The sequence below is a fragment of the Aythya fuligula genome, chromosome 17 (assembly GCF_009819795.1).
Source record: "Aythya fuligula isolate bAytFul2 chromosome 17, bAytFul2.pri, whole genome shotgun sequence".
In the NCBI taxonomy this organism is placed as follows: Eukaryota; Metazoa; Chordata; class Aves; order Anseriformes; family Anatidae; genus Aythya; species Aythya fuligula.
Genome location: NC_045575.1, coordinates 9,228,001 through 9,242,880, shown reverse-complemented (window position 1 = coordinate 9,242,880; position 14,880 = coordinate 9,228,001). Strand labels below are relative to the sequence as shown.

The following is a 14,880-nucleotide window of genomic DNA, read 5'->3' as shown; positions in this document are numbered from 1 at the left end:
TATTCTGTCCCTGGATTATATTGCTGATTATTATTTTTAATCTCTCTTCATTCCTAGACTTTGTTGTGCTGTGCTACTCTTGCATTTATTTAAGGCCGAATGTTGTCAGAACAATGCACCAGGTTCACAGACTCAGGGTGTTACCACAGGTAGCAAAGTTGGTTGTTCTGTGGCCTGAAGCCATTTCTGAGGTACAGATAAAGGCTGTTCACATTAGTTTGAGGTAACTCTCCTTTCCCCAGTTACAATCTAACGCCCGTTAAAGTGCATGTCAGCTAACAGCTGTTTACTTTGTAACCTCTAGGGAGATGGGGACAGTCACTCTAGTGACAGCAGTGTACAGGTCTAGGTGATAATCTCAGTCCTGAAACTTCCCATCTCCCTGTTTGGAACTGGGGAATTGCCAGCTTCTTCCAGCCTTGTGTCAGCCCCAGTTTTCTTCTGGTTCTGCAGCAGCTCCTTTAGGAAGAAGAACGAATAGGGACTTGACCTCAGCATGCTACTGATAGAGACCAGAACCACCTGTAGACTTGCCAGTTGGGGTTTGTCGCCCCTAATATTTGTCTTTTATGACCTGTTCCTCCAGACATCCTTTACAAACAGTGAAGACAGTTGTTCCTAGAGTGTAGCTCATCTCATCCTAAGCTAGAGCCTACAATAGCTCAGGTAAGCCACACACCCCCAGATGCCTTTTTCTCTCTGTAAAAGGTTTCAAGGCAATATAGCCATGTACATTTGACAATATCATAGACATCTGAAGTTAGATTAAATTAATCCCATGTGCTGTTGAAAAATGGGAGTTTGATAATGTCTGCAGGGGACTAATGCAGGAGCTTGCCCCCTTCCAGGGAGATGGACAGACTGTACCAAGCTTTGTTTCATTAGAATACCATTTGCATCTGATGCCAGGCAGTCTCGTTGTAGCAGATACGCAGGAAAGATCTAAGCAGAAAAATCCTCTTAAAATGACAGATTGTCTGTTAGGCAGAACCAGAACCCCTGTCACTCTTGAGATGTGCTCTGCTAACTGTTTATTTTGGTGGTAAAGAAATCTTCCTGCGTCTGGCCCCTGAGAATGCCTAAAGAAATGCAAAATCCTGGTAAGGAGCTTTTTTATCAAGGGTTTCATATCCTCTCATTAGAATCATAGAATATCCTGAGTTGGAAGGGACCCTTAAGGATCATCAAGTCCAACTCTTGACACCGCACAGGTCTACCCAAAAGTTCAGACCATGTGCCTAAGTGCACAGTCCAATCTCTTCTTAAATTCAGACAGGCTCGGTGCAGTGACCACTTCCCTGGGGAGCCTGTTCCAGTGTGCAACCACCCTCTCTGTGAAGAACCCCCTCCTGACGTCCAGCCTAAATTTCCCCTGCCTCAGCTTAACCCCGTTCCCGCGGGTCCTGTCACTGGTGTTAATGGAGAAAAGGTCTCCTGCCTCTCGACAACCCCTTACGAGGAAGTTGTAGACTGTGATGAGGTCTCCCCTCAGCCTCCTCTTCTCCAGGCTGAACAGGCCCAGTGACCTCAGCCGTTCCTCGTACATCTTCCCCTCCAGGCCTTTCACCATCTTCGTAGCCCTCCTCTGGACACTTTCCAACAGTTTCATGTCCTTTTTATACTGTGGTGTATATTAGGTTTCTGCATCAAGCTATTTGCTTATTAGAAGACCCAGAAACATTTTTGGGGGGTTTCAATGCTCTATGCCCTCCCAAAGAAAAAAATTCCAGAATCCTTCAAACAGAGACAGGACATAAACCAAAATGTACCCCCAAAAAGATATTGAATTAATAGAGGCAGAATCAGAAATTCCAAAACAGGTGACCAGACTCCTTCATTGGTGTTTTCTTTTGGATGGAAATGCCTGACTACATCTTTGGATGACTTCTGCTCATCTGCATCCCTTTTACAAACCTCTTTCTCTTCTTTGAAAACCCTGGATGGGCTGCAGGACCCAGTGGATGATCCTTACTGCTGATGATTTCAGTCCTATCCTAACCAGCCCATCTTTCTCTCATTCCTAAAATTTACCTGCTTAAAGGAAGCAACTTCTGGAGCAAAGCTGAAGAAAAGATGATAAACATGCATAGTTCACTTGTCCAAAAGTCTTCTACCAATAGCTGTTGTCTCAGCTTGAGGAGTTGTCCTGCTATACAAAAGGAAACCTTTTTTAATGTAGAAAAAAAATTGTTGTTCTGCAGCTGTATCTTGAAATCCACGTTCCCTTTAGCACCCCAGATTTGCAGAGTAGAGAAGTGCTAAACCAAAGAATCGAAGGATTGTCTCTTGGAGTACTCTGGGGAAACATGCTCCACTGGCACTGTCAACATTAACATGGAGAAGTAGCAGGGGGAGCAGGCTTCATTATCCAGATGGTGATGCACGATGCGCACTCCTCCTGTGTTCCCTGGATTTTCAGGTGGGTGATGTCTGCCTGAGGCACACTGTGCAGAGCTCCTGAGGCATCGCAACCGTGTCACTTCTTGAACAGGATTGCACCTTCAAAGCAGGGGTTGTGAAGACAGTGGCCTGTTGCTCCTTCTCACTTTCTTCTTTGTATTTCTGCTGTAGCCACGGAGTGGAATGGATGCTTTATTTCTTGTTGTGTCTCTGTGTCTGTCTGTCTGTTGCCATCATTGTGCAATCAGGTGGTACATGGGAAACATGAGTAAAAAAAACTCCTTGAGCCTCTTGAACAAGCAAACGAAAACCTCTAGATGCTGCCTGGCAAACGGCCAAACCCGATGTTTTGCAGAGGCTATCTGTAGACCTTGGTTTCTGTTTCACTGATTCTACCTGAACTTGTAACTTGTCATCTTAACAAGGCACTTCTGGTTTTAGATGATCGCTTATTCAGCGAGGAAATGACTCCCTTTCCCTACCTCATCTGTGCGCGTCCCTGACTCATGCTCACCCATAATAGTCTCTCGAAGTAGGTACAACTCAGGTGTTCTTTTCATAGGGTTAAAACCAATTCAATGTCATGTCAATTGTAGAATGATTGTTCTAGAAATTGAAAAGTCTTAAATTTGAGGCTCTGAAAATGTTATAGTTTGTAGAGAGAAATGAGGAGTGAAAATTGTCCATTGCGTTTCTTTATCAGCATATGATAATTGGAGCATGCAGAGCATTTTCATTTGTCACCATTTTTCATGCTGCTGTCTTGCTGAAATCATGCTGCACAGTTTTGCAGTTCTGCCAGAAAGCATACATCTTGTTTATTTTTCGTTGTGTATATGGTTTTTAAATATATACACACATGTAGCCTAGGAATTGTAATCTTGTTCTGCTTCTTAAAAGTTGCTGCAGTTTTGCTTTATTTCTTTTACATTTTCAGGCTGAAAAAATGTCATTTATTTATCATTATACTATTTTTGTTAGTTTGTTACTGTGCAACGTGGACAGGACTAACAGCAGAGAAGAAGAATGCTCTTTAAATGCTGTGAAAGTTTGTAAGATTTTCTGACATTGTCTCTGTAAGTTACTCACAGAAGGCTCCTCTTTTTCCTTGATAGTACAAGTCCCTGCAGCTAATAATAATTTTAATATTGTGAATACAACTGCTTTAATTTCTTAGTTTTTTGTATCCACCTGCATTCCTGCTCACAGAAGTGGAATTGTTCCACTACATACTGAATAACAATGAAGAGAAAAATTGAAGATGAATAATAGAATTGTCTGTGGAAAAGAAGAAAAGCCCAGATCAGGTGGCAAAGTAAAACAGCAAGAGAGATGGAGCATGCTAAGGTTGGGTGAAGAAAGTGGTTTAGTAACTTGCTAAACAGGGGGGTGGGGAGGAGCTTTCAATGGGAGCACTCAGCGCTAGCAGGAAGTCATGGGCTGTCAAGCAAACACACTCGTACCAAGCTGAGCACTAAATAAAGCAGTGCCTACAGAGGGGAGTGGGGGTTTTCTTAATTGAGGGTCTGTGCTCTGCTTTCTTGGCTGAAAAGAGTCAGGTTTAGACTCCTGTATGCAGAGACCATTCATCTTGAGCCATGTTCCTTCCCTCTTCAGGTCCCCAGAGCAAGATCTTATATTGACCTAGATGGAAATAGCCTCTAGTGCTCCAGTATGCTGTGTTTGACCCTGTTACATAGTTTGAAAAACGTTTATCTTTCGGAAAGTGAGATTTCCAGGAATTATACAATTGTACTTAATTCAACTTCTGATTTTAAAATATTGTGTAAGTTGTTGCGTTATTAACTGGTACATTAGGATGTTACTTAGACTGACAAATATTGGGTCAAAGAAGAGCTTGAATTTGCTTTGGTCACTTAAAGAAGGCAGCAGTGGAGTTGTTTGGTGTAACCAGTGCAACTTGCACTTCTGGGAGCCTTTTAATAAATTGGGAGTTGAGTCCTAAGTAATGGGAGGTCTTTATTTGCAGCAGTAGTTGTTCCATGGGTTTGCCTGTTACATGGGAATTAGATCATCTGAGTTATGACCAGCATTACTCCATTTCATTGAGAGAAATCATGCAATGTTGAGAAAGTTTATCTCTGCTTAGAAAATGGCTTACTCTAAAACTCTGCAGTGTCAGCGGCAGCTCTCTCCAGAGAAGTTTGGGTTTTGCTAAGAGCTGTCAGCTTTTCCTCTTTGGAGAGGCATTCCTAAACCCTAGGGAATCCCCTCCCTTAAGGTTCTGAAGTTAGCAGTGTAGAGGAATAATAAGAACTTCCTTCCTTTCTATTTTCAGTGACTGAACTAGAAAGTATCCACTATTGCTGTAACATGCTCACAAGACTCCATGCAGCATGGTCCTCTTGTTACCTTCCTCCCCAGGTCTGGATTTCTGCAAGTGGAAGTTGTGCAGTAAATTTCAGGCTGTAAAAGTTGAAACAAGTGTCATGAGGAATATCCTGTACCGGGGCGTTCATTATTCAGCTTCGGATTTAATGTAAAGTTCAACGTGAAGTCATCTGCAGAATTTTCCCTTACTCCCAGATGTATTTTTTCTAGCAGTGCGCATCAGGCTGGCTTCCCCGCCCCCCACTCTTACAGAATGTTTGCTTAGCCAGGAAGGCATGGAAAGCAGTTTGACGTTTTGGATCTTGAGAGGCATTTGGAGTTGTTGGAAGCGGCTCCCTCGCTCCTTCCTCTAGTTTCATGTAAACAGCCTTGCTGGCTGTTGCAGAAGGGAGGAGAACCTTTCAGCTGCAGGAATGGCGGCCAGCAAACAGGAGCTGCGCTGCGGAGCGCTGCCTTGGATGTAAAATCCATTTGGTGGCTAGAGTTGGAGACATTTTGTCAAAAGGCCTGAGTGGTAACAATCAGTAATAAAAGCACTCTAAGGAACTGCAGAGGCTTGTCGCAAGGATCTGCACGCCTGTGCGTTTGTACTTTCAAGGGAGATACTTTGCTAGCAAATCTGAATTTTAAAATGATGATATGAAAACTTCAGTCAAGCTGAGTAACTTTTTCCAGTCTTCTCCCCAGTTATTTCATTTCAAGCTTTGCATTTGTATTTATTTCTGAAGTTCTGTTTTAAAAGCTGAATGTTTTTAAATGGCCTAGGCCATTAAAAAAAAGGTTGCAGAATTTCATCTTAATTCAAAAATATTCTTCATGAAGGCTTTTGATACTTGGTAAGGAAGAATATACGCCTGGTGGGATTAGCTAAACCTCTCTTTGGCAAAGGTTTGGATGAGAATGTTTCTTTAGCCTCTGGCTCAAATTGCATTCTTGAAAAGAATTCAATATCGCTTATGAAGTAGATTCTGAAAAACTCACTTCGCCATAATTGTTTTGCATATTGCTTAATAAAATCACAGTGGGTGGAATGAATGTTGTTCCAGCTCCTAATGGCAGGTTTCTTTCAGCTTTTGGCTTGAGGCTGCACATGAAACGGGCAGGTACGTAACCTAGGACAGGAATCTTATGCATTGCTGTTTTGCATTGGTAACACTGTGAGTCAATACGTGACAAGTTAGTGACTTTCCTTTTAAAATCAGACTTTCTGTTGTACAACAATGTTAAAGTAAATTTAAAATGTGAGTTTTGTTTAAAACTCTTCCACTGTGCCTGGTGTACTAGAAGGATGGAAGAGCAGTGGGCCCCAAAATAGGCAACTTGCCTTCTCTGTAGCAGATGAACTTTGTCACTTGCTGGGCTTCCTGGCTGCAATTTGTATATTCCATCACTGCAAACGGTGTTATTGCGTTGTGCAGTTTCTGTGGTAGCAGAGGTGGGAATTTCTCATGTAACAGTATGTATCTAGGTCTATCAAAATTGCCTCATAAACACACACAAGATACATCTTCGAGTTAAAGGGAAGGGGATTTTGAGATTGCTATAATCATGGCTAATATTGTTGGCACAAATGAAATAATGTGGATTGTGGTAAGTTTACATGAAGAGCCTGAAGGCTTGAAGTATGAGGAGGCTCACCTTTTTCACATGGAGTTAGTCCTTTCCGAAAGTTTTTTGTTGGACTAAGTCTGTTACTTCAGAGCAGTTTCTCTTCATTTTCTCCCTCGTATTTTCAATTTAAACAAAGAAAAGTGGTACATGGAGACTTCTAAATCAATAATCTTTGGTATGTGGTGAGTTACTAAAATGTATACATGGAACATGTAAGTGGGATCTGCAGAATTATTTTCAACTGATTCCAGAAACGATATCCTGAAACTTACTCCAAATGATCTGCCTAATTCAAATAAAGGATGAGATAATGCTGAAAAAGACCAGGAACCTCTGCGCTGGCTGTTTTCCATTCCTTCAGTATGCATCTAAGTCGACCGTAAATTGTTTTGTGTAGTTAAATTGGCTAAGTAAGTTGTTGCATATGGTGCCATTATGAAGCATTCAGTTGTTTTAGGATTTGGCGGAAACCCAGTTTACATATGTGCAGACAAGCAAAAAAAAAAATCAGCTCTAGAATGTGCATGTTCATCTGTAGCCTAAAAGTAAAATCGAGTAGTTTTGGGGGAGAAAAAGGCTCTTTAAAGTTTGTGCTGCGTTACAGAGCTGTTTCCTCCAGGGTCTGTACCTAGGTGAGAGCCAATAAGCTGCTTGAGCAGATAAAATCTTTGCCACCAAGCCATGGAAGGTACTTGTGGGTGTTAGCAGTTGGGGATGGGAAGTGACAGTTGTGCCTCAGGGGTCAACCACTTCAAGGTTTTAGGAACTTCGTGGAAAAAGAAAGCTGCAACTAAATTGTAAAGAGAGCTCCGGGGAACAAAGAGGAAAAATGGGTGTCTCTGATCACTAGGGAGTAAGAGTTGAGAGCAGGAAGAAAAGCAAGAGTAAAAAAAAAAGTTGGCTGAACAGTCTGTGTTATATTGAGTTGAAGTAATTGTTTCCTATTGTTTCCTGTTTTTCCTGATATTTGTACTTTTTTTTGTGTGTTTTTTTTTCTGTTGTGTCCCACCTCCCCACATTCCTATACATACTATGGAGCAGAACTACAGATTCTCTGAAGACATAGGGGGTTTGCAAGCAGGCCATTTATGTACCTGCTTCTTTTGTGGTCAAATGTCACTTGTGATTGCAGTATTCGTTTTCTTTGTTTCCACATTGTATTAAGTTCTGAAGAGTTCTGCTCACACTGAAAGTAAAGCTAAAAATACCAAAGCAAGACCTTTAAACAAGGATAAAAGAGTAAATATTTGTATATCCTGCTCTCTGACCAGGCTTGGAAAGCAGTTCTCATTTTCAGTCCAATACTCTTATCAAGGCGGCTATTCTTTCCTGCAGCGTCGCAGAGCGGTATATATGACCAGAGGGTTTTCATCTTAAAGAGCTGCTACAGGAAACATTTCAGAACTGAGCAAAGTGAGCAGAGGGTTTGCACTGATGTAACAGCATTTTTTTTGTTCATGGCCATAATACAAAATACAAAGCACATGCCAAGATGCAAGCATAATATTATTTAAATTGTGTTCTTCAGATATGGTTGACTAGCAGTTGGCAGCATTCTTATGAAACACCTGGAGAAAAACACTGCTTAAACCTATTAGACATTGCAAAATCTGAGCTGACGAACCATAATTAAATTGTGTTCTCTATCCATCTCCAGCCTTGCTCCCCAAAGATTCCCTTGTCCCAGAAATGTAATTAGGAGGCTCAGGATGTATGCACAAGTATTTGAATGTCCCACTGGAAAATGGATACAGCCAAGGAGTCTGATTCTTCCTATCAGGCTGGTTACTGCCAAGGTGAACACTGATGGTATCAAGACAGTAACCAAGCTCCTAACACATTTAGTTACAGATTTTTGGCTGGGCAAGAGTTGCAGGTTTCAGGCATGGAAAATCTGTGTTAAGTTACTTGTTTTTTTAATGGTAGCTGAGTTTTAGCTTAAGTAGGATGTGTGTTCACAGGCATTTAACAAAAAAGCACATTATAATTTAGGCTTTGCTTGATTTTTTGGGGGGGGAATAGTTCAGAGTCATTTAAAAGGTGTGTTGAGGCTTCTACAAGACTCCCTCTTTTGCTACTAACAGGAATTAATCAGTTGCCTTTAAGTCCACATCTCCCTATTTGTCCTTTATTCCCCTGATTCTCTGAAAATCTGTATGCTGAGGAACCAGGTGCACATTTTAAGCTTTCTGTCCTTTTCATCTGGATCTTTCTTTAGGGTTTTCCTCTTTTCCTCTCTTTACAGGGAATCTGGCGCATCCCCGTGGATGAAATCGACCGTCCGGGCAGTTTCGCATCTCATATGAACCGCTCTATAGTCTTACTGCTAAACGTGCTGGCACAGCTGAAGGATTACAACACCTTGCTGAAAGTCTCATCTATGCTACAGAGGACCCCTGATCAGGGAAAGTATGAGATACTTCTTTTAATCTGTTACTTTGTAAAGTTTTGCCTATGTTTTGTTCTTTGTGTAAGTGTTTTGGAGTTGATGATCCTTGTGGGTCCCTTCCAAGTCAGGATATTCTTTAAATAAAAAAGACATTCTTCCTTTAGGAAACAGTCTGTAGACAGACTTCCATGGGAATATAGTGGAGCGATGGTTAAATTTTCTCAGGGTTATGATTCCAGAATAGAGCCTGGAGTTTCTCTGCGTGGCTGCTCGGAGTTTCAAGAGAAATGCATCTGCCTTAACCAGACTTCCAGAGGCTTTCTATCCTGTGAAGGGATTCCCTGGTGGAACAGAGCATTGCGACTTCTGCACCCCTCTGATGGCCTCTTGCATAAGAGTCTTGTCCAGTGAGAGGTCACGGCCCAGGCATCCTGCCTTCCTGTAATCCCTGACTGACTGAACAATGGTTATGTGGCTACGGGCAGCTGATGCTATTTAAAAAGCTTGTGCTATTCAAGGGTGATCTAATTTTAATTGTATTAACCCTAATTGAGAAAAAAAAAAAAAAGCCATTTAATGTGAACTATTGTCCTGGTTTCAGTTAGCACAGAATTAATTTTCTTCCTAGTAGCTGGTGGAATGCTGTGTTTTGGCTTAGAATGAGAAGAGTGCTGATAACACCCCGATGCTTTAATTGTTGCAGAGCAGTGCTTATACTAAGCCAAGGACATCTCAGCCTTTGCTCTGTCCTGCCAACGGGCAGGCTGGGGGGTGCAGTAAGAGCTGGGAGGGGACAGACCCAGGACAGGTGACCCAAACTAGCCAAAGGGGTATTCCATACCATCTGACATCATGCTAAACAATATATAGGGGTGGCTAGCCGGGGGGAGGGGGCCGGACTGCTCGGGGTTAGGCTGGGCATCGGTCAGCGGGTGGTGAGCAATTGCATTGTGCATCACTTGTTTGTACATACTATTATTACTTTCGTATTATCACCATTGTATCATCATTATTATTATTATTATTATTATTTTCCTGTCTTATTAAACTGTCTTTATCTCAACTCACGGGCTTCACTTTCCATTTCTCTCCCCCGTCCCAGAGAGGGAGGGGGGAGGGTGAGCGAACGGCTGCGTGGTGTTTAGCTGCCAGCCGGGTTAAACCACGACAACTATATACAGATTTGTATCAATGGGAAGACAAACTTCTACAGAAAATACTGAAGCAATCGAGGTAAAATTCTAGTTATTCACTGAGTGGGAAACATTGAAATTAGTCTCTGGCAAATGCTTGAGAAATTGACCTGAATGATTGATGGCAATAAGTTGGAGGCATTGAAGGTTTCTTAATGTATTTTTCTCATGTGAGTGCATGTGAATTTGCATAGATCATAGTATATCTGGGAATATGTCACCACATGTTCAGCAAACTTGAAGCCAAAAATATTTGACTTTTAACATATCAGAAGAACTGGACCATAGAAGGCTTAAATTCTGCTCTAAGCAAGCCCACAGTTGTACTAAAAATATTATGTTATTTATAAGTCTAGACTGAATTTAACAAACAAGTAATTTGATGTTTTGGATCAGCCAATGCCAGCCATGGTGAACTGCAATCATTACAGGAACTTACAAATGTTCTGGGTGTGCCTGGTATGCGCCTTTAGCAACCCTACCTAAACAACAACAACAAAAATCAGAATTAATGATGAGTCAAGTTTTTCTATCTTTTTTCTGAAAGAGAAAGAAAAATTTTTAATTTAATGTAATGTTGTAGAGAGAAAATGTTTATTAAAAATGTCAACTTGCTGACTAAAGAGCATCCTTCAAAATTATTTACTTGATTTTAGCCCATTAAAACTATCCCATTCTGAAATACAAAACCGTTTTTCTATCAAACTCAATTGGGTAGTGTTGATTGCTGGAAATGTTTTCCTTGAAAGTGGTCTAAAGCATCATAATGCTGTGAAGTTGCCATGTAGTAAATTAAATGAAGCCGTAGAGTAAGCTCTACAGTTAGAATGTCAGGTTTTTACAGTACTAAATAAGAAAAAGGCATTGGCACATCAGTGTTTTAGCTCTAAAAACCTCGATTTGAAATTAACCAATATGACCAATGAGAAGAGGGATTTGCTGATGTCCTTAATATCACATGCCCAGTTTATCCATAACATGAAAATCACCTGGCGGTTCAAGATAATGTTGTGTGACTAATTCTCTTTTTATGAAGGTTTTGAATACACAGTTAGTATTTGAGGAGTACCAATGGCTTGATAAAAGAAAACTATAATCCTGGTTGTCTCTTTCACTCTGTAGTTTTTGCATTTCTCCCCTTCCCTCACCTACACTTGTAGGTAGTGCTATCTACCTTTTACTTCATGCGTGTCTTTGATTATTATGGGGAGAAGAGAGGTGGAGGGAAACATAGTTAAAATGTTACATTTTATGAGTTTACATGTACACACCTCTGTATACAATTTTCATGTATAATATGTTTTGTTTGCTTTCTTCTAGCATATTTAAAATAATTTTTGTTTTAAATCCCGGTACTTGCTTTTAGTCACCTAACCTTTTGGCAGTTAGCTTCATTTATGTTCTTTTACTGTGGCACAGGAAGTACTTGCGTGATGCAGATCGCCAGGTTCTGGCCCAGCAAGCCTTCGTGCTTACAGTGAAAGTGCTGGAGGAGACGCTCAACGATCTGACGCAAGTAAGGCAGCAGTGTGTGTGATGCTCATTGATTTAATGATTAGGTTTTCCTAGATTCAGTTTACTTGTTCTTTATATCTACTGAAGTTGAAAGGTTACGTTTCTATCACTTCTCATAACTTCTGTTTATATGCAGTTACACAGAAAACTGTCTTCCAGCATTGTTCTTTTTTTGATTTTTAAATTCAGTAATAAATATAATGGTTGAGAATGGATTACAGTAAGTTTAATTTGACTACCTTTAAATTTTGAATAATAGTAATTACATGGGATATAAGAACTATTGCATTTTCAGGTGGAGTCTATTGCAACTTTCATTTAAAATGATCTACAATTCCTCTTACAAAACAAAGCTAGACAATTGGATTTTGCATGCCTGCCAATTTCTAAATGTCATTTAGAGACTAATAAGTTTACAGATTAAAATAACTAGAACTTTGATTTTTTTTTTTTGTAAATACATTCAAGGAAGGACTTGTTCCTATGGGTTTTCCAAGTTAGCAGTGTCTTAAGGAACTTAAAGAAAATGTCTGTAAGAAATTGTAAGATCAGCAATATTTGAACAAAGGGATATGGTACTGAGGTTTTCTATCTTTAGTCCATTACAGATGTAAAGGTACAAAACTGAAATATTATAGCAGAGTTTAGCATACTTCATCTAGTAATAATGTTATGCAAGAGCAACCAAAGGAAAGATTCTGGTATTTGAGGTTGATCTGCAGCTGCCAAAGGAACAGATGCAGTTTTGATTTTAATACATTAAAAATAAAATTTGTGCTACTAAAACCTTGGATTTCATTTAATGGGATTCCATAGTGTTGACTTCAGTTTAAAAAAAAAAAAAATCATTGCAGATTTGGTTCAGCCTGTGCTGTTGATTTCTCTGTGGTGTTTAACTGATTAAAATACTTTAATTATAAGACTTGTGGCTTGGATTAATTAATTCTCAGGAACAAACAAGAATGAATATGAAGTAATATATTTTCTTCAGCAGAGGCAGTAATGTGAAGGTTCTTCATGTCAGTAGTCATGGTAGTATAGCTGTGCTGAAATGCTTTTTGATTTCAATAATAACAGAGAAGAATGACTTCTTTTATTAAGGTTTCAGAAGATCAGAGTTCCAAGTCTTCTAACCTTGCTTCAGGAAGGATGACAACAGACGTTTCTAATAAAACTAGCGCTGAAGAGGGCAAAGATGTCCTTCCCAAAAAGCAAGCTTTATCGGATGGAGTAGTACATAGTACTGAAAATGGAGTAAAAGAAGTGACCCAGGGACAAATTCCTAATGCTATGGACATATTGGAACATGATGACAAGAATGACAAGGAAATTAAAGAGCTCCCTAGGCCTGGTTCAGTTGAGCCTATGGATTTCGATGGATATTCCAATGACCCTGAAAAAATTGATTCTTCATGTAAATGCGGTGAGCCAGACCGTATTCAGGCTGGCAGGAACTCAAAAGAGAGAGCTCAAGAGAGCCGGACTGCAGAACTTTCTTTGGAAGAGCTAAGTATCAGCTCAAAGCAGCAGCAGGCAACTAAAGGAACGGTTCAAGCAGTACCTACGGAAGAACCTGTCCAGAGATCCAGCAGGAAGAGGAAATTACTTGAGGATGTAGATTCTGGGAAAACACTTCTACTTGATGCTTACCGGGTATGGCAGCAAGGTCAGAAAGTTATGGCCTATGACCTGGGTAAAATTGAGAAGATCATGTCTGAGACGTACATGCTGATTAAACAGGTAAAGCATTCTGTTGTTCATTGTAATTTCTGTTGGTGACCTTAGAGATTATTAGACAGTAACAGTAATCGCCAAACCAAGCAGTATAAGGTTGGCCCTGTATCTGTTCAAAAGGTGGAGATAAGTGTCTCCCAGAGAACTGCTCTCTACAAGAGCGCTGTTGGGAAGGGCGGGGTAAGCCCCTCTGTGTTTTGGAACTCAAGAACCCAGTTCTAAATTGCTGAAATCAGTTAAGAGCCCTACTACCAGTTCCGTAGAGTTTGTTCATACTAAATGTTAGTTTGAGTTTAAAAAGAGTTGTGTATCTTCAGTTACTCAGGATTATACGTTTAAAGATCACTTTTCTGCCGTAGGAGTGCTGCTTCTCCCACTTACCATGCTCCGCATCCCCATTTCATCTGAATGTAATTGGATTTGTAAATGATCTAAGTAATTATGACTTCATTAATTGTGATTCTCTATTCAGGTGGATGAAGAAGCAGCACTTGAACAGGCAGTCAAGTTTTGCCAGGTGCATATGGGAGCATCAGCACAGAAACAGGTAAGCTCTGTGAAGTCCTTGTTACTTGTAACATGCTTTTATTATATTGTCTGTAAAGTCAAGTCTGTGGCTGAGTGCTTGCAGAAATTAGAAATACCTACTTCTCTTGTACTGTTGTCTAAGGATAAGTGGGGCCACATTACTGGAGGAAGCTCATCCCTTTCATTAGGGTCATTACTACTGTTTGTCTTGCTTGAAGTTGAATTTGCGTGCCCAAAATCTTTTCTTGAAAGCATTAAATAATCTTCAAATTGAAATACTTAAGGCACACTATGATTTTCTGAATGTCCGCATCATTCCTCAGCGTTTCATGGATGGTAATTACTTCTCTCTGATCCCGTAAGGGCTAACAACCTCATCAGTTCTTTCCTTGCTGACATTGCACCCTGCTGCGGAGGTACCAAATGTCTTCTCTTTCAGCTTGCAACAATAACTCTGATTTTAACTCTTGTATTACTCAGTTTGTATTAGCTTGTAGTATCTGGGTTTCTCCAGCAAACATCTATAGAGCTTTAAAGGGATGATTATTATCAGTCTTTAATGGGAAATTAAGCCTGAAATGGATCAATAGCATGTTTAGTGGTTCATTTTGCCTAATGTTTCAATTTGCCATCATCTCCTGTAACTTCCTCTTCCCATTGTGTGTTTTGCACAGTAGAGGTATATGAGAAATATACCTCTGGTATATGGCTCTGACTGCTCTAGAGATAGCAACGTAATGCATTGCAGATTACCAGCTACCAAAAGAAGTGTTATGGTTGCAGAAGGGGGAGAACTGTCTGCTTCTCCATCACTTGCCTGTGTGTTAATTTTCATAACAATTGAAGCACAACAAAAGTCTTTGAGAATTTCTCTTTTCGATTTTTGAAATTTGGCAGAGGTCTTTCTTTTGTAAAATACAGCTGTCTCTGCTTTGCAAAAACATAACCTTTTGAGGAGGCACATCTCATGTCAGCAGTTTAAATATTGTCTTACTGCGGAATGGATTTTAATACCTAATTCACCTGTCTTTCAAAACAAATACTTCTGTTAAACTTTCAGATAATTCTTCTACTTCACAAAGCAAATCTGATATACATCACCAGACACTGCCTCTGTTCTTTAAATCTATTCAACCTAGCCTCAAATAACGTATGCCT

The 14,880-nt window shown here is 40.2% G+C and overlaps 1 protein-coding gene across 3 annotated transcripts in view; it reads left to right on the top strand.

Moving 5' to 3' along the window:
* Positions 1 to 14,880, top strand: part of CABIN1 (calcineurin binding protein 1) — a 107,894-nt gene that overhangs the window by 66,325 nt on the left and 26,689 nt on the right. For all 3 annotated transcript variants that reach the window (XM_032198893.1, XM_032198895.1, XM_032198892.1), the window contains exons 30-33: positions 8,609 to 8,772; positions 11,365 to 11,461; positions 12,562 to 13,200; positions 13,667 to 13,741. In XM_032198893.1, coding sequence (XP_032054784.1) covers positions 8,609 to 8,772; positions 11,365 to 11,461; positions 12,562 to 13,200; positions 13,667 to 13,741 — 975 coding nt within the window. The remainder of the gene's footprint in view (positions 1 to 8,608; positions 8,773 to 11,364; positions 11,462 to 12,561; positions 13,201 to 13,666; positions 13,742 to 14,880) is intronic.